Raw genomic sequence first — 19,288 nt, forward strand, 5'->3', positions numbered from 1 at the left:
AGATTGCTGCCATCCACTGCCATCCAGCAAGCACCAGGGAGCACAGGGTGCTGCTGACACGGAGGGTGGCAGGCTGGCACGGCAGGCAGCTCAAGGCTTATTTTTCTTAGTCGCTAGCCACCCCGAACCCCCGAGAAGTCCAGCCCTACTTCTCTGTAGAATGAAACATTATAAGTAGCTGAGATGGTAGTTCTGACACAATGGCCCATCACCTTGGAGCTGTCTTCTAGAAACAGTGCCGTCCGAGAGGAGAAACGATGGGGTTACAGGATGCTTGGCCAGCCTTTCCTAAATGATCAATTGGGTGGGAACTGAAGGCACACACTAGCTTACCAGGACATCCCCCCAAAGATTAACTACAAAGAGGAATGTGTTGAAAGTAACCGGAGTGAAGACCTGGTCATGAAGGCACCCAAGAACCCATCTCAACCCATACCAAAGCAAGAGTTTTTGAGGAAGACACGAGTTTCTCTTCTGGAAGGGAAGGCACAGTTCCACTGGCGTGTGCCTATTTGATTCCTTCCACTGGATAAAATTAAATAGCTGGGGTATTTAAACAATTAGATCATGATATGTTGTCTTCGAGTCCAGATTGGGACTGTTCTTGTCACTGCCTGGGGTTTCCAGACAGTAGCAACTTGGGACGACAGTTGCCTTTTATCTAGTCTCTTCCCAGAGTAAACGTGATCACGTGGCTGCTGCCTCACACAGCTGTGGCCGGTGACCTTGAGCAAGACCCCCAGACCTTAGCTTCTGCAAATACAACAATAACAAAAGCACACTCAGGTTGTCATGAGGATTAAACTGGATACCAAATGCAAATCCCAGTACTGTGCCCAACACCCAGTAGGTCCTCAATGGTAGCTGCCATCACTATTTACCATCATCACCATCACTGTCACCATCAGGGCATATTCCCTTTGCCTCGCTCACCGCCTTCACTGTCACACAGATAGAAATAGTCAAGGAGGCATTCTGCAATGAAGAAAGGAGAGGCTACAGACCTATGCCAGCTGCCGCCTTTCTAATATGGCCACCAAGTTAAATCTCTGTCAGTTCTCAAAAATCCTCCAACGAGAAAATCCGCAAGGCAGACTGTCACAACCTATAAGACCTATAAACATAAGTCTAGTCAGACAACACTGCCAAAAGCCAAAGTCGCACAGTGAACCAAACTAGCCGGCAAGTGACGGAGACCACGTTGGGGGTGGGTCTGGAGGAAAGGTGGAGCCTGGAAAGGAAGGTCTACTTTGGAATAGCCGTCTAGTCCATCACAGCTGCGCCTATACAAGTTCTGTGTTTAGGGGCAAAAGAGGTGTTATGGGAGGAATATTCTATACCGCCCATTTTCTAGCAAAGTCGCAAAAAGTGTGCTTCTCTTCCTGACAATCCCTTTGTAAGAAAAGCCCAGTGTAACAGAGCCCAAAGGTGTGACCTCTGCAGGACGTGCTGAGGTGACACTCTTTCCCACTGAGTGGCTTACTTGTTGCTGTCGCGGTACTCGTAGATGTGACATCCTTGAGGCAATCCAGTCTCGTGGTCCAGAGTGAAAGCAAGCTTTAGCTGAATAAAGAGAGAAGAGAAGAACAAGGAAGTTTTAGGCAGCATGCTCTGCTCATTCTGATACCGGAAATAAATAATAAATAAAGATCAAGCACGATCACCCTGCCTCCAGCTGACTTGTGGTGGAGAGCCTGGGCCTGCCCCCTCTGGGAAAAGCCCATGCCTCACGGGCACACCGTTACCAGGACTCTCCTTATCCGTTCAGCATGCAACCAATTACGTACTAAGCACCTACTTTGTGCGCGACGCTGAGCGAGCCGACGGGGAAAGAGCAGTGACCAGCAGAAGACAGGGACTCCTTCATGGACCTTACGTCTAGTTCAGGAGATGGAGCTCCTTCACATGACCACATTCATGAATGAATACATATAAAACTTCAAATGAAAACAGGTTCTCTGAAGCAGGAAACAAATCTCCCATGTTTCTACTGAAGTAAATAACCGGACCTAGAGCGGGGAGGAAGGCTAGGGAACGCAGGAGGAGACTTGGTACGAGGCCCTGGGGCAGGAGTTCCAGGAACCGAGGGAGGGCTGGTAAGCGGGAACTCGCTCTACGGGGAACACGGCGGGCAGTGACGCGCAGAGGAAGGCCAGGGCAGACCACGCGGGACCTTCTGGGCTACATTAGGACTGTGGCCTTTACCTTAATAGCAAAAGAAAGTCTGACATGTTTTAAGGAAGGGGTGGATACCACGATCAAAGTTATGTTTTAACAAGATCCCTCTGGCTACTGTATAGAGACCAGGCTGTGGGGAGAGAGGAAGCAGGAGGCCTCCAGGAGGCTAGTGGGAAGGGCAGGTGAGCGGTGATGGGGCCTGGGAGGGCGGGCGGGCGAGATGGACAGAAATGAACAATTTGAGATCTATCTTCAAAGTAAACTTTTAGAAGTAGAATCGACAGGATATACTGATGGATTTGATGTGGGGGGTGGTGAGGACAGAAACCAAGAAACGAAGGAGTTTTGATTTCATTAACCAGGGAGGTGGTTGTCCCACTGTTGAGTGGGAAGACTGAACCTGGATACCGGCAGGGAGTCAGAAGTTTGACTTTGGACATATTAACTGGGAGGCACTCATTAGCTTTCTCTGATTCGGGGAGATTGGGAACACGATCTCCCCAGAGAGATTTCTTTGTGGCTTCCGGAGAGGACTCCGCAGGTGAATGCAGAGCTCCAGGTGTGTCACTGGGAAGCCGAGTTCAGTGAGGTGCTGTGTGTCCAGCTACAGCCCAGTCAGCTGTGGCAGCCGTAACGTTTCCAGATGCAGAGCCAATTATTAGACTTACAAATTCACACCGGATTTTTGACATCACCAGGGAAATTTTAACTAAAATTAAGTGCACATTAGGAGGATACATTATTATAACTTTGTTTTTTTTAATTGCAAGGCTGTTAACATAGCTAATGATCTGCATCATTAGATGCTGGACATTCTTCTCTTTCTTAGAGGAAAATAAGCTTGTAGGAATGGCTTGTCCTTTTACTGACCCTGAGGAAAATACAAAAACAGAAACAAGTCCTCTTTACCATCAGGAAGCCAGGAACCTGAAGTCAAAGGTGTGTTTTCCCTACAGAGCACTGTTTGGCTCTTCCCAGCCCACTTTCAGTAAAACAGAAAGTAATTATTTTTTAAAAAATCTATTAATTATAACCCTTTTCTCTTTATCTCCCTCTTTGTAGCTGAGGTCAGGCTTATGTTCATCTAGTCTGTTTCAAAGACTGTACTGCGTAGAAATTTTTAAATCCTTTGACTTAGTGATTCAAGTTACGAATTTAGGGCTTAGAGAAATTACTATAAACGTAGGAGGAAAAGCTTTTTTTTTCAAAATTGTTCACCTCAGTATTATTTACTGGAAAGACTCTAAAAATGCATCAATAGCAGAATGTTTAAATAAACTATACCACAGTCTGCAGAACAGTCTGCAGCTGTTACACTGTTCATAAAGAATTATTAACCTGGGGAAATACCTGGGTTAGATGAAAAAAGCAGGATGTATGCTTGATTATATACAAGAAAACTATGTAAATAAGAACAGAGACTGCATGAAGAAAGACTGGAAGGAATGATATCAAAATGGCAACAGAGATTGCTTGACTTTCTTTGCATTTTCCAAATTCTTCATGATAAGCATGGTGAGATTCAAGCTGTAGTCCTTGGTCATGAAGGAATTATGGGTAATTGAATTCCAGGGGGATTCTCAAGGTCTATGTATATCCTAATTCAACAATAAGGAAGTGAGTAGAGGTGGTGATGGGAAAGGAGAGAGAGGGACTGGAAACAAAGGGCCCTCACGTTTTCTGAATAGAGAACTCACGTTTATTGAATGCTTACCAAGTAAAGACTTTCCTTTATCCTGGACCAGAACTATTTGAATTAGGTACTACTATTTCCTTGTTACAGGTGAGGAACTTGATGCTGAGAAAGGTCAAGTAATTTGTCCAAACCACAGTTAGGATTAGAACTTCAACCAACAGCCATGTTCTTTTCGCCTTACCAGAATTATAGGACTTGGTGATGGTCTGGATATAAAGTCTACACAAGAGGGAGGAGTCAAAGATAATGTTGAAGGTTCTCTGCCTCGGGCAGTGGGTAGATGGTGCTGCCGCTCAGTGCCGAGGAGGACGGCAGGTTTGAGAGAAGAGCTGGAGCTTAGTGTGTGAGTGCTGGTCTTACGGTATCTGAGAAGCATCTTAGCGGAGACGAGCGGACGCAGCTATGCGGTATAAACAATTCTGAAGTTTATATGCAAGACTGTAATCTGGCGGGAACACATTTGGGAAACTCTGCAGGGTAAGGAAGGTGGCACCTGAAGCCATCAGAGTGGATGAAATTGTCCCGAGAGTGTGTGTAGAGTAAAAATGGGGTCTTGGATAGAATCCAGAGAAACGGCTATATTTAAGCACTAGAGAATATAGACTGAAAAGGAGTTTCAGTTACGATGTTTCAGGAGCCCAGGGGAGAACTTACGAGGCAACAGTCAGCAGCATTAAATCCTTCTAAGAGTTCAAGTAAGAGAGGGACAAGAAAAAAGAATCCACTGGACTTAGCAACAAAGACTGTCGGGAGAATGATGGGAGCAGCGATCAGGTGTGATGGGTTGAAGAATGAGAAGGTGAGGAAAAGGGGTTGTGAGTGCACACAACTCTTTTAGCAAATCAGACAGTGGTGAGGAAGAGCCGAGATGAATGGAAAGGAATGCGGTAGGATACCAGGCCGTGGGATTGAAGGAGACTGCATTGTAAGAGGACAGAGACTCGTGTAAATGCTGATATGAAGGAAGCACCCTAGAGAGAGGGGTCGAAAAATACAGGAGAGATGGAGATAACTGAAGAATCAAGGTATCTGAGGTGACAGGAGGGATTAAAATCCAACACACAAGTGGAGGACCCTTTCTCCGCTGGAGGAGTCGGGAGGGCTGGGCAGGGATGCAGACATATCTGTGGATTTGGCGGAGGGGGATGAGGGGTGATGGTGGTTTGGAATGTTCCAGTCTGATTTTTGTTCTTTTCTGAGAATTAGGAGGTCAAATTATCTGCAAGGAATGGAGGGTTTGGTAAGGGAAAGAATGGAAGCTGGAGTAAAGTGATGAAGGTTTGAATTTGCTTCTCTGGAGAACAGGAATAAGAGTTGACCAGGGCAGAGCACGAGGGCTGCCAAGGAGCATTAAGGGTCAGCTGAGGCCACAGCGTCTGAAGTTAGTGTAGCACCATCTGCCCGGTTGTTTTTTTCTAGCAACCTAGACAGGGGCATTAAAAAAAAAAAGAGCATTTGCCAGGAAGGTGTGAGGGACGAATAAAGCTTGAGGGAGCAAGAGAGTGGAGACATGACACTGGCAACAGATGGAGTAGAAACTCTAAGGGGGAACAGGCAGGAAATAAAAACGAAAGGGGCTGCCTGACGAAAACAGAAGGGTCTGGGCAACAGATGTCTTGTATAGAGCAAATATTTATTGAGCATGTCCTCTGTCTAAACATCTCTCTGGTGTGACTTTATTTAATCTTCCCCAAAGCCCTGTGAGGTCAGTTCCTATCCCTATGTTACAGAGGTGTTCAAGTATTTGGCCCAAATGAGCGAATATGGGGTGGCCGGTTAGCTCAGTTGTTAGAGTGCTGGCCTCTTAATAACAAGGTTGCCAGTTCGATCCCCACATGGGCCACTGTGAGCTGCGCCCTCCACAACTAGATTGAAACAACTACTTGACTGAGAGCTGATGGGTCCTGGAAAAACACTTAAATAAAGTTAAAAAAAAAAAATCCAAATGAGCGAATAAGTGGCAGAACTGAAGTGTGGTCCACGTCGCTAACCACTGGGCTACACTAGCTTCTGAGAGGTCAAGGAAAGAAGTGGGAGTCACTGGGTGAGGGAGTGGAAGGAACTGGAGGCTGTGGTCAGAGTAGGCGGTGTCTGACCTTGGAGACGGGACAATCACGAGATCCAAGGAGAAATCGAGGAAGAAAGAGTTGGAGGTGGGATGGGGGATCCTGAGAGGTTTGAAGTTCACCCAGGACGAAGATACGCTGTTTCCCACAAAGTGTGCCCACAGGTGTGTGGGTGTGTGTGGGTGTGTGTGTGTAGGTGCCCACTATGTGCACGTTTCAAAACCTGAAAGGATGAGTCCAACTGGTCCATGCAGCAGACACACATGCTCACCCAGCCGTCATCTCCTCCTTCCTAATGACACCTACATAGTTTCTTTCAGCTACTCACCTTCTCCCCCGAGTCCAGGGGCTCCAGGACCAAGCAGAACCAATCCCCAGTACTGGGCCTGGCAGTTCTAAGGAAATCTTTCAGTATTAGGTAGGAATTCAAGCCAATCAGTGCACGCCATTTCCTGGCCCCAACAACTGGTTCAGGAAAGGACATGTGACCCAGCAGAAGCCAATGAGAAGTGAGGGGATGCTTGCGGGGTGCTTCCGGGCAAGGGGGCCAGAACAGCTGCAAGTGGCTCGCTCCCAGCCTGAGAACAAAGCCAACTCGCAGAGGAAGCAGACTGCAACCTGCGAAGAGCAGTCAGGGCCTTCCCCAAGCTGTGCCTGGCCTCTGCCAGCCTTCTTTTGTAAGGGCACATTTCTCCAGGACAGCGGCACACAGTACATCCACCCACTCCCTTGGCTCTGCTCTCTTGAATCCACTCCCCACAACCAGCTGAGTTATCTTTCTAAAACACAAGCCTGATGACACTTCCTTCTTTAAATACCTGGGGTGGCTTCCTGCTGTCTGTATGTCGGAGACATAAAAATGAATTAAACACAGCCCGGGCTCTCCAGGGTGGGACTGCAGTAGGGGGATGGGTGAGCTAGACGTGCCAAGCAGGAAGACCTCAGGGTAGATAGCAGGAGAAACATGTGTGCCTGGCAGGGAGGGAGGGGGTCTGGCCCTCCTGCTGCTGCAAAGCTCGGTGCACTCCTCCCTCTGCCAGCTCGGTGCACTCCTCCCTCCGCCAGAGCTCAGTGCACTCCTCCCTCCGCCAGCTCGGTGCACTCCTCCCTCCTACAGAGCTCAGTGCACTCCTCCCTCCGCCAGAGCTCAGTGCACTCCTCCCTCCGCCAGGTCAGTGCACTCCTCCCTCCACCAGAGCTCAGTGCACTCCTCCCTCCGCCAGAGCTCAGTGCACTCCTCCCTCCGCCAGCTCGGTGCACTCCTCCCTCCGCCAGAGCTCAGTGCACTCCTCCCTCCGCCAGAGCTCAGTGCACTCCTCCCTCCGCCAGCTCAGTGCACTCCTCCCTCCACCAGAGCTCAGTGCACTCCTCCCTCCGCCAGAGCTCAGTGCACTCCTCCCTCCGCCAGAGCTCAGTGCACTCCTCCCTCCGCCAGCTCGGTGCACTCCTCCCTCCGCCAGAGCTCAGTGCACTCCTCCCTCCGCCAGAGCTCAGTGCACTCCTCCCTCCGCCAGAGCTCAGTGCACTCCTCCCTCCGCCAGCTCGGTGCACTCCTCCCTCCGCCAGCTCGGTGCACTCCTCCCTCCTACAGAGCTCAGTGCACTCCTCCCTCCGCCAGAGCTCAGTGCACTCCTCCCTCCGCCAGCTCGGTGCACTCCTCCCTCCGACAGAGCTCGGTGCACTCCTCCCTCCGCCAGCTCGGTGCACTCCTGCACACAGCAGGAGCCTGCACCTGCCACACACTTTCACACTCTGCCCTTCCTCATGCTGAGACCACGTCCAGGAGAGCCCTTGCTGTCGGTCCCAGCAAGATCCCACACATCCTTTGAGCTTCTGTAAAAGGGGATCTTCCATTACTCAGTCCTTTGGAAAGTGGAGGCAGGGCTTCTGCCCAGTGAGTCCAAGGACTCAGGGTGGGGAGACTCACCAGGTACCCTTTGGTGAACCTGTTAACAACTAAGTGCCCCAGTCATTTAGCTTCCAGGCACAGAATCATGAGCCCGCAGGCTTCTGTGCCCCTCGGCACATGCTGACCTGGCTGATAGATCTGGAGTCATTCAGTGTCACCGGAGTTTGTTATTCCTGCTCTCACTTCAGTAACATTGCCCCATGTCTGCCCCCACTTGGTCACTGTGCCACCAGACGATAAGCAGGGGCTCAGTCCTCTCGGAGCCCAGATGCTCCCATCTCACCAGTGCTCTGAAGAGGCACAGTCTTTCACTCAACACTATTACTGAACATGTCCTATGAGCCAGGCACGGCCTCTAGGCTGCCACGTGCCAGCGCTGGCTCTAACCAAGGCCTGCAGAGGCTCCGCTTGGAAAGTCAGCCTGCAAGAATGACAGCCACTCTGAGACTTTGTAGGGTCCACCAATCCCTTTCCAGAGGCAGCTGCCACGTCACGCAGAAGAGCCTGCCCCAGTCAACCAGTCAGACTCTGGTACTGGGTGAGGAGGGAGGCAGCGAAGGGCCCCGAGGCAGTAACGAGGCGGCTCTGTCGGCCTCCACCAGCTGAGGAAGGAGGCCTTCAGGTGGGTCTAGTTAGAGGCCAGGCTTTCCTCTGGACAAAGGACAGGAAATGGAAGAGACTTCCACTTGCAGAGGCTCATGCTAGATCCCAGAGGAGGGCAGGCTCGGGCAGCTCGAGTGTGAGACTCCCGGGACCCCTTCGGACCCAGCTTTCCTGCTACGGGGTGGGCCCCAGGGAAACTGGCAGGTGGGTGAGCTGAAGCAGCTGGGGTTGGGACTCTCAGGAAAGAGCCCTTTCCCATGCGCCATGGGAACGCGGGGGACAGGCCCCGTTGTTGGGACTGTTGGGACTGCAAGAGGTCTGCCTTCAGCCCCTCTGGGCTCTGGGGCAGGGGGGCCGGGGACTCAAACGAGGCAGCAGGCCATCCTCCCAGCAGGTGGAAACAAGTGAGGAACAAGAATGACCGACTGCACTTAGTCAGGCTTCCTCGGGGTAGTCAGACATTGCTGTGGAGGACCCCTCAGGTGAACCTAAGTGCAAGAATGAATGTCCCAGGCCAAGCAGGACAGGGGTGCAGGGAGTCATTTAATGTAACTATCAAAGGAAGTGTGACCTTACTTTATGTGCCAACCCAGTGTAGCCAGTGGGGCAGGTCCTCTGCCCAGTGAGAGTCCATTCAGGAGACTAACCAAAGAAGGGTGATGGTACCAAAACCAACAAAAGAACAAGACAAACAAATGAGAAACAAAATCTCATAGACAGAGACAATAGGTTAGTGGTTACCAGAGGGTAAGGGGGGTGGGGGGTGGGAGATGAGGGTAAGGGGGATCAAATATATGGTGATGGAAGGAGAACTGACTCTGAGTGGTGAACACACAATGGGATTTATAGATGATGTAATTACAGAATTGTACACCTGAAATCTCTGTAACTTTACTAACAGTTGTCACCCCAATAAACGTTAAAAAAACAAAAAGAAGGGTGATGGGATGGGACAGGAAAGAGTGGTGAGGTGATTTGACAGATGGCACCCTGGGCTAGTGAGCAAATACCAGGTTTTCAATCTGTTCAGGTGCATAGTTGGCTTTCCTGAACAACCACATTCTTGGAGAACATTATCCATGGGCCACTTGGCACTAAATTCCAACAGCTAAGGAACATACCAGCTCACAGCTTCTGGTGCTTTTGAAAACGTCTGGCCTGACTTCAGACGGGCAAGACATGCGTTAAGAAGTTTAGGAGTTGCCTGTCTTGTCCACAAGGGCTCCAAGATGACCTCTGATGGGCAACCAGGTGTCTCTCTGACCATGGCCTGGATGGCACTTGCAGGCTGCTCCCCGATCAAGCAGGGGTGACCTCGGAGCCCAGCTCTGAGCTCCTCATAGGGGTGTACTGAGAGAGGTGGCTGGGGAAAGCAGAGCGCTGGTTCTGTGGCCAGGCTTGCTCGAGTTCAAACCAACATGGGTTCTCCAGGAGGCCTGTGAGCTTGCTTCAATCTGCTAGCTATTAGGACCAAGGTTCAAATGCAGGTCAAGGACCAGCCCGGGAAGCCTCCAGCCGCTCGCACCACGGCTGACTCTTCCCCTCCGAGTCCACTGGGCTTGCAGCGTGTCCAAGTCTTTCTTAAGCTGAAAACGGTAAGTCCCATCATAGTTCAATCATCTCAGGTATGCCATTTATGGCACTTAAAAAGAACAGAACAGTTACTTCTACCTGAGCCTGGTTTTGTAATTGAAAAATCTCATTAGAAGGAAATCTTCACATTCTCTGAGGTGATCTTTAGTTTTTCTTCTTTAGTTTTCCTTGTTTGGTTTGGATTTCCTGAGCATTATTTCTTTTTTTCCATCTCCTCTTTGCTTTCTTTTATAAGACAAAGGTGCTGTGGACTTGGCTTTCACTGGTTCACAACGATTCTATGGCAACGTATTAGGTTTCTTTCTCCTAAGTCCACTGAAGTCTTTTTGGACTTGGAGAGAGCTTTTTAAGAAAGAACTTGCTCATTCAGCAGGATTTTCCTCCCCACCCCAAGCTCTGGTTCTGACCTGGAAAAAATAAGAGTGAGAAAGAGCAAGAGAATCCTGCCGTCCTGACGCTCAACTTCACAAACCACAAAAAAGAACCTTGCTCCAGTAACGTAATCACAGAGATTTCTGGCACCTTGGTCTCTCAAGAAAAATACATCCATCTGCTGGCACAGGGTCCCATCAAACTAAATCCTGTTCAGCATGGAGTTCCCGATTCATTAGTGTTGGAAAGTCTATAGTGAGGCTGGCCGCTCCCACTGGATGACGCCTCCCTGCAGCGCCGTCTGTAAACCCCACAGCTGTGTTTTCACTTAAGGCCACTTCTCCTGACTCCACTGCACCTTGTTCCAGAGGCTCGTTCTATTCTCAGTAAAGTTCAAAATGACAGGACAAGGATTCTTCAATGCTGAGGCTTTACTTGCTCAGAATGGTCAACCAACCCATAGGGAAGGCTGTTGTTTGGTCAGGAGGAGCCCCAGAGGCCAAGCTTGTGGGTTCACTCTGAGTTGGCCCCAGTCAACAAGCCAGTCCCAGGAAAGAAGAAGCCTCGTTTTCTCCTGCCCGCCCGGCAAGCTGCCTCCCCTTCTGAGGGATATTTCATGACTCCCCAGAAAGGCCAGGGCAGTCAAGCCCCACGCCACCTCTGCCTCGTTACCGTCTGCGACCAGCCCTGAAGCGCTCACTCCCCACGCTGGGGCCTGCTTTAGTGGAACGGGAGTTCTCTTGCCCCTGCTTTCCTGAGCAGGCCTTACCTGGTCACTGGGCCATGTTGCCGATCCTCAAATTTCTGGGCAATATGACAACGGTGACGGCAAAGCATGGTGAGCAGGTCTGCATGTGTCACATGCAGTCAGAGGCAGGGACAGGCAGCCATTCTGCTCCTCCTACTCCTCGCTGAAGCTTATCTGATGATTTCATGACCAAACAGCGTGACAGTGTGGGGACATTACCAGATGAGACCCATCTCTGCTCAGAGCTCTGGGGCTTGGGCCAACCACGTTCAGGGACGGGAGTGACTCAAAGCTGCTCCCACAGGAAAGTGCCAGTGGTGATGGGGGACTGCATGGGCCCCTTCAGGGAGGCGCTTGTGCCTCTGGAACAAATGTCCTCTGGGTCCCTTTGCATTCAGACAATATGAGTTCTGCCACCTGTTTTCTAAAGCTTGAGGTCCTGCCCCAAACAGTGGAGAATATGCCCACTGTGGACCTCACAGAGCCTCGCACTTCTGTCTCCGCTACACAGCTTCTATTACATACACAGCAGAGGGAAGGGAAACGTGTCAGAGGGCCTAAGTGAGAGGCCATCTGCTCCCTCAGGTAGCCAGTCTGAGCTTATCCTTGAGTTAAGTCAGTATGTAGACGACATACATTTGTCATAAATGTAAAATCTGTCCACTATAACATTTAATGCCCCCAATATCAAGTCTTATATGAGAAACTGCTTTAAGGGCTAGGAAAATTATCCCTCAAATTTCAGTGAGGTTTGTTATAAGAAATAATCTTATGAAATCTCTCCCTTCTCCCCACAGCAGGACTTCTGCTTTTCTGCTACTGAAATCAGAAGGTATGACCCCCCACCCCCCAGTCTCAGGAACCACTCTCACCCTCACGTCTGTCTCCTTTCCTTGATTCTGATTGTCTTTCTATTGTACTCATTTCACGGTTTATTTCCTTTGTTGTAAGTCTTCTCAAATTCTTTTTGCATATAGATGAGGGTATACATAAATAAAATAAGGTTCTTCAAAATGTAAGCCGAGCATATGTAAAACTGAGATCCAAGCAGGGTGAAATACAACTCAATTAAACAATGCTCAGGATGGTAGGCATTCAGTTCACGGAAGAAAGAAAACGGGATGTTCTCGTACAATCCTCAGAGCCAGTGATCAAGCTGGCTGCATTCTTGAAAAAACAGGAGAGAACAGAATGGTCTTCCAGGGAATTGGCCTCAGTTTCCAGGGACTTGAGGAGCTGGGAGTTATGTAACTCAAGCAGGGAGCCAGCAGCTCTGGGCTCGTCTCTGTTCTCTGCGAGACTCTGGGGTGCTGGTGGGGTTCTGATGGCCTTAGCCTTTCCACCTGTAAAATGGAAGCGAGTTCCTCTGTGGTCATCACTGTGGTTTGTTTTATGGACGAATGGGAGACACTCTCTAGGTTTACTGGCAGAAAGCACCCGTCCCATATCCCTGCTGTATCTGTGAAAAGAGAAGCTCTGAGGATTTCCGAAGGACCAGTGCTCACATCTTTAGATATTTTGATGAGAAAGAGTGGCAGTTAAGAATTCTCCTGCGTAAGGCTGTCTTATGCAGCCAAGAGCAACTGTCAAAGTTCATGACGTGATTCCATGCTCATTCGGCTTCCTTCCTTCCAGACAAGGCCAGATGCCTGGACAATATTCTAAGGTCCGGTCTGGTCTGGCGGCCAATGTGCCTTTGTCCCTCAGTCCTGAGACCTGGCTTCAACCTGCAGCCAAGGCCATAGGAGCATCTCCTGGCAGAAGAATAGCTGTCCTCCGCCATCCAGTTACAAAATACCTGTTGATCTGATAGTACTTACTGGATTGCTCAGAACAATCTGGAAGGGACACCCATACCTCATCCAAAATAGCCTTCCTTCCTTCCTTCCTTCCAGGGAAAAAGGCAAAACATAAAATTTTATAAATTCAGTATCGACCTATACGTTTTTATTTTATTTTTTTACAAAGGATTAAAATTTATATTACGTTAATGATTTGTGTCCTCCCAAATTAAGCCTTGTTGAAAATGCAAAGTGTTGACTACTGAAATGGAAAATCGCACGACTGTAGCTTCTGACATTAAGGATTTAGACACGTGCTGCACTAAGCTGTTTTGGTTCCTCCTCCTCCTCCTCCTCCGCGTATGTTCCTACCCCCCCATTGTGTGTATTTATTTAGATCCTACCTGACTTTAGGAAACATATTTGCGCTTTATAGACAACATGAGGAGGAGGAGATAAATAGCCTTTTCCTTTTATAGAACAACGTATCGATCTAATAGATACCATTCTAATTATGGTAAAAACCAAGTAACATATGGGTGTTGTAAAGTTTAAAGAAAGTACAGCTAAGTTGAAATGCAAACACCAAAAAATATTTAAAGAGGTTAGTAGACGGTATTAGGAAGTGCCAGGATCCAGTCATAAGGAAAATGAACAGACTTTCTATTTGCCTTGCTAACCAAAAAATCAGCTTTGGTAAACAGATTGTTGGATGATCTCACATAGTTGAAAATCATTTAAGAAACTGAAATAATGTCAAATGTTAAAAAAATAAGTTTCACAATAATCTTAGGGGAACATTTTCATTAAGCAGAAACTTGTTTTCCCTTCATCCTTGGCAGACTCTCTCTAGGGGCTTTGGGCTGGAATTCAGGGGAGAGTCAGAGGCTCTCCTACTTTGCAGGGACCCTGGCGAGTCGTCTGGTCTAACTTTTTGCCCACTTTGCACACGTTGTCTTTCCACCACTCCTAAGAACTCACACTTTTGCTGTGACCTCCTGCTTGGGCCACAGGCCTTATAGCCTCAGGAAGGAAGTGCGAACAGACATCCCTATAAACAACAACCAATGCTGGGAGAAGTACAGGTCCAGCCTCTTTGGCTGCCTAGTTGTGAATCCTGGCTTTACTTCCTACTAGCTGTGTAACCGTAGGCAAGTTACCTCATTTTCCTCCTCCGTAAAATGGGGACAATAATAGTACCTACTTCATATGGTTGTGAAAATGAAATGAGGAAAAACATATCAGAACAATACCTGGCTATGGCAAACACTCTATAAATGGTCCTGATATAATAAGGCCCCGGGTTATGTCTTACTATAATGAGTTGAGATCAAAATTGAAAAGATGACACACTGGAACAAGCTGATTAGGACGCAACAGTTTCAAATGTGATCCTTCTAACACCTGAGGAATTTCCACAATCATAGATTTCCGTTTAACTGGGGGAGTACTTGGGAAGCCACTTCTGTGTGCAGGACTATGGTGGCAGGAGGGCACGGCGCTTTGAAGCGTCACCTGTCTGCTCGGCAGCCCCACCAGCACTCACACTGCTCTCAGTGGCCGTGCTGAGACAGGGTCTCCTATCGCAGGGCAGCCTTCTCTGGTGACAAGGTCCCGAGGCACAGGCAGGGAGGCCGGTGTGCCCTAGATGAGGCCAGTACTCAGAAGAAGAGCTTCGAAGGCCGTGCCAGGTTGGCAGATGTGCCTCCACATGGAGGCTGCCCAGTACCTCTGCACTGGCAACTTGTCTGTTCATCTCCACTTGGGAAAGGAAGCGGCCGCAACGACCTGCTAGAGCAAGGCAGAGGGCTGGCTTCTGACAGTCTGGATACAAACCAACTGCTTCTATCGTGGTCTGATTCTTCTCATTTATTCTCACACAGGAACATGTTTCTGGCTGTATATTTGTGTGACTATCATACCATCCCAGCCAGATTATAAACTCCAATAAAAAATCCTAATTGATTCCTCTTTGTGATCCCCAACAAGCTTTTATGAAATAAAGAATCTCTAGGTGATGTAGAACCCTGCAATAAGCAATAGGAATAACAGGTTCCATATTCAACCAGTCTTCATGTGTACCGGTACTACTTCTCCTGTTTTAAGGGTGAGGAAACCGAGGCCCAGAGAAGCTAAGCAACTTGCCTACCCAAGGTCAGGCAATAGATAAATCAATACTTGGCAGGCCCAGAAATGGAACCCAAACCTGTCTAAAGTCTGTGCGTTTCCCACTGGGCCACACCTGCAATTTCTTCTCCCATAAACAGAAGACTCCAACATTTACTTCTCTCATCTAGATTCTAACAGACGAAAGTCAGCAAATGGCATTGAATGTCAGCCTGCCAACCCTCGCTGGCAAGGGCATTACTGCCAAGGTGGGACTCCTTTTGCCCACTGGAGCGGCTGAGCAGACCGGCCTGCTCAGTTTCTGGTGGAGAAGCTGGACCAGAGGAGGCGGACACCGGGGTGGGCCTGCGGGATTCAGTGTCCTGCTTGGACTGGAGGTCCCAGGTAGGCTTTCCAGGCGGGAATTCCCACCCGCCCTCAGGAATTTTTTTTGCTTTCCCGTTCCCGAATCCCGAGAAAAGTTGGTGGGGAAATCGGGAAAATCAGCTCCTTAAACCCAGTAATACCCACAATGGGAGATAAAGGTACTACTCACAATGTATCTCAGACATTTTTCCTATTTATCGCTAGGGTTTCCAGGTGGGAATTCCCTCCCGTTCTCGGGAATTTTTTTTTGCTTTTCCATTCCAGAATCTCGAGAAAAGTTGGTCGGGAAATCAGAAAAATGGGCTCCCAGGTGGTTAGTAGTATCGGCCGTCATTTTGTGGAAACGATTCATCGTGGAAAACAGAAAACAGTTTATATTTCGGGATTCGGGAACGGGAAAGCGAAAAAAATTCCTGAGAACGGGCGGGAATTCCCACCTGGAAACCCTAGTGACAGGTAAACCCACTCAGGTGACAGCAAGGGAGAAAGATGGGCTGGCTCTGCTTTTCCAATTCAACGAAACTGCCTTCGGGTTGGCATGGCTCGGTCACACAGCTAGTTAGTAATAACACCAGAACTAGAGGCCAGGGCTTCTTCCTCTCAGGGCTTGCAAAAGGCTAAAAGAAGAAACACCAGTCAGCTAGTCAAAATACTGGATGGCAAGAATGAAATAAAAAATTTAAAAAGCAGCAACAACAAAAACTAAGATTAATTTATCCTATGGAAAAGTGGGTGGGGGTTCCTATGGCCAATTTGTATTACTTGAGTCACAGATTCCATCCATGACTTCATCTGTAAAAGGAAAGCCTCAGAAGAGATACTCTCAGCTTCCTTGTGGCTATCCACTTTATAATTCTGTGAGCAAGTGCTTGCTGAGTAGGGCTCTGTCAGGGGAGGAATGAAGCGGGTAGAAAAAGGATAATCCAGACTGGCAGAGAGGGCTACGTCACACTGCCTCCAATGCTGGTGGAGTGGAGCTCAGAGGTCTGGCAGTGACCTGCATGGAGTAGATAAGGCCTGTGGTGAGTCTGGCAAGACAGTGAGGATTTGAAAGACACTGACGGGAGATTCCAGGTAATGGAATCTGAGACCTGCAGCTCTCCTAGGGCACAGACCACACAGGTCACGTCTATCACCCGTATCTTCAGCACCTGCCAGAGTCTCTGGCAAAGTAGGTGCTCAAGAAATAATTGTTGCAGGGCCGGCCCAGTGGATCAGGCGGTTAGAGCTCCATGCTCCTAACCCCAAAAACTGCAGGTTCAACTCCCACATGGGCCAGGGGGCTCTCAACCACAAGGTTGCCAGTTCGACTCCTTGACTCCCGCCAAGGGATGGTGGGCTCTGCCCCCTGCAACTAAGATTGAACACCTTGAGCTGAGCTGCCGCTGAGCTCCCAGATAGCTCAGTTGGTTGGAGTGCGGGCTCTCAACCACCAGGTTGCCGGTTCGACTCCCACAAGGGATGGTGGGCTGCGCCCCTTGCAACTAACAACGGCAACTGGGCCTGGAGCTGAGTTGCGCCCTCCACAACTAAGACTGAAAGGACAACAACTTGACTTGGAAAAAGTCCTGGAAATACACATCGTTCCCCAATAAAGTCCTGTTCCTCTTTCCCAATAAAAATCTAAAAAAAAAAAAAGGATTGAAAAAAAAATTGTTGCAGGAATAAATGACCAAAACCAGAGAAATAAAAGTGAATATGCACTGTCCTGTGAATACATAAGCGTATGAGATTGGTCTGACTACAGAGCACAGGGTACAACTTGGGAACAAGAGAAAATAACACTGATGATGGTAACAGAAATGGTTAAGACCTACTGAGCTTAATAAATCTGTGCTCAGCACAGTAACGCATTTTCTTGCTGGAGTCTCAACAGACTCATAAGATGGGTGCTGGTACCATTCCTACTTTACAGCTGGTGACATGGAAGCTCAAAGAAGTCCTGAAGCGTGTCCCAGGCACATACCTGCAGCCCTCCAACTGACTCAGGTGAGGTCTTTCCCAGGAGACAACAGAAACTCGGGTTACATGAGACAGAGGCTAAAACCTGGACGCTCTTCCAGGTGGTACTCCCCCCCTAGGTCACCTGCAGTGCTGCTACAGGGACAACTTTTTGAGAGCAGGCGCCCCCTAGCTGAGACCGGACCTTTTCCCTGATGCAATGCCTGTGTCTCACACAAGTGAAGGAAAAAAACCCACTTTTTGTTTTGAGATATTATAGATCTATAGAAATCACAAAGATAGCACAGAGACGCCCGTATACAATTTCTGCCAAAGGTCACACCTTATGTAATTATGATACAATATAAAAACCAGGAAACTGACATTGGTGCATGTGTCTAGTCCCATGTCATTTGCTCACACGTGTAGATCTGAGTAACTGCCACTGCCATCTGGATAAGGAATTGTTCCCTCACTACAGAGATCTCCCCAGGGCCCCCTACTTCTCCCCCACCATCCCCAACTCTCGGGAAGCACCAATTTGTTCTCCAGCTGTATAATTTTGTCATTTAGAAATGCTATACAAATGGAGCCATACAGTATTTTAAAATAGCTCCTCAAAGTTATCCTAGGACTAGGACTTGATCCATTTTCAAGATACGCAGATGATCATCAAACTTCAACAACAATCGACAAGAAAGATTTAAAAATTAAGCAGAAGGACTGTCCCTATCTTAGTTCTGCCACTTCTAGCTATGTGACTTCTGACAAGGTACTTAACCCAGTCTCAGTTTCCTCATCTGTAAAAATGGGTACAAGTTTTGAGGCTTCAATGAGGTAACGTGAAAGCAATTGGCAAACGGCAGGTACTCAATGAACTTGCACTGTTTGTTACTGAGCCAAGGAAGCTGCTGTGCCTCTTTACAGAAAATCAGGCTTTTAACAGTCACAGACAATTGAGGAAATGACCACGCCAGCCCTTAAATGACCCCAGATTATTCTTCCCTTTGCTCCCTAAGCCTCCACTGGAAACAACCAGGGGACTTTTAAAAGAGGCTTTGCCAACAGGCATCTTCTAATAGGCACCTTCCAGCGCACCCTCATGGGAACCAGCAGCCACCCCCCAGGCTGGATTCCCTAGGGGCCCAGCATTCTAAAAGCGGGGAAAAATGGCCCAGAGCTCTGTTGAGCACAGATGCCTTCAGGGGACAGCGGGGTTTGTGTGGAGGCCTCAGCAGCACACTGAGCACAGAGAAGGGGACAGTGCCAAAGAGCGGCAAGGGTCAGATGTGTGATTGAATTAGGTGCTGCATGGATACCCCACAAAGCTCAGCATCACTCAAAGCCTGCGTGTGTGAAGAGTGACAATGGCCGTACTAACCACGAGGTCACCTTTGCTATGACTAGCTATGGAAATCTGAAGAAATCTCCCCCAAAACCACTTATGCAAAGAGTCCATTATATAGTCGAGAGAGCACTTTGAGTAGCTGGGAACCCAGCACAAACGGCTGGCTATATCTTAAGCAATATGCCCAAGGTCCATTGAAAACAGACAAAAACGGGTATTCAGGATCCCTCATGATTTACTGAAAGTGGCATTGTCTGTGCCTTTGCATGGCACCAGCAGGGGTGGGATCGAGGGCGCGCCTCCTGATGGCGGGGTCACCCCATGTGTCTCCCGTTCTCTTGGACTTTTCAACTCCCCTGGCCCATATTCACTCAGTCACTTTTTTTCCTTTGAAGTTAAAGAATACCACCTCATCTATCACTGACATGGTGGGTTTCAAAAGGACTGGGAGTGAATACACTTTTTTTTTTTTTTTAAACAAGTGAGAAGGGCTCAGCTGAGAAGAGAGAGAGAGAGAAGGAAGGAAGGAGGGAAGGAAGCCAGCAAAGATCAGAGCTAAT

At 48.7% G+C, this 19,288-nt stretch overlaps 1 protein-coding gene across 2 annotated transcripts in view; it reads right to left on the reverse strand.

The window, feature by feature from the left end:
* The window catches only part of DIS3L2 (DIS3 like 3'-5' exoribonuclease 2), a 301,104-nt gene that overhangs the window by 35,388 nt on the left and 246,428 nt on the right, over positions 1-19,288 (reverse strand). For both annotated transcript variants that reach the window (XM_033112550.1, XM_033112549.1), the window contains one exon: positions 1,484-1,563. In XM_033112550.1, the coding sequence (XP_032968441.1) occupies positions 1,484-1,563 (80 nt within the window). The remainder of the gene's footprint in view (positions 1-1,483; positions 1,564-19,288) is intronic.

The sequence above is a fragment of the Rhinolophus ferrumequinum genome, chromosome 8 (assembly GCF_004115265.2).
Source record: "Rhinolophus ferrumequinum isolate MPI-CBG mRhiFer1 chromosome 8, mRhiFer1_v1.p, whole genome shotgun sequence".
NCBI lineage: Eukaryota > Metazoa > Chordata > Mammalia > Chiroptera > Rhinolophidae > Rhinolophus > Rhinolophus ferrumequinum.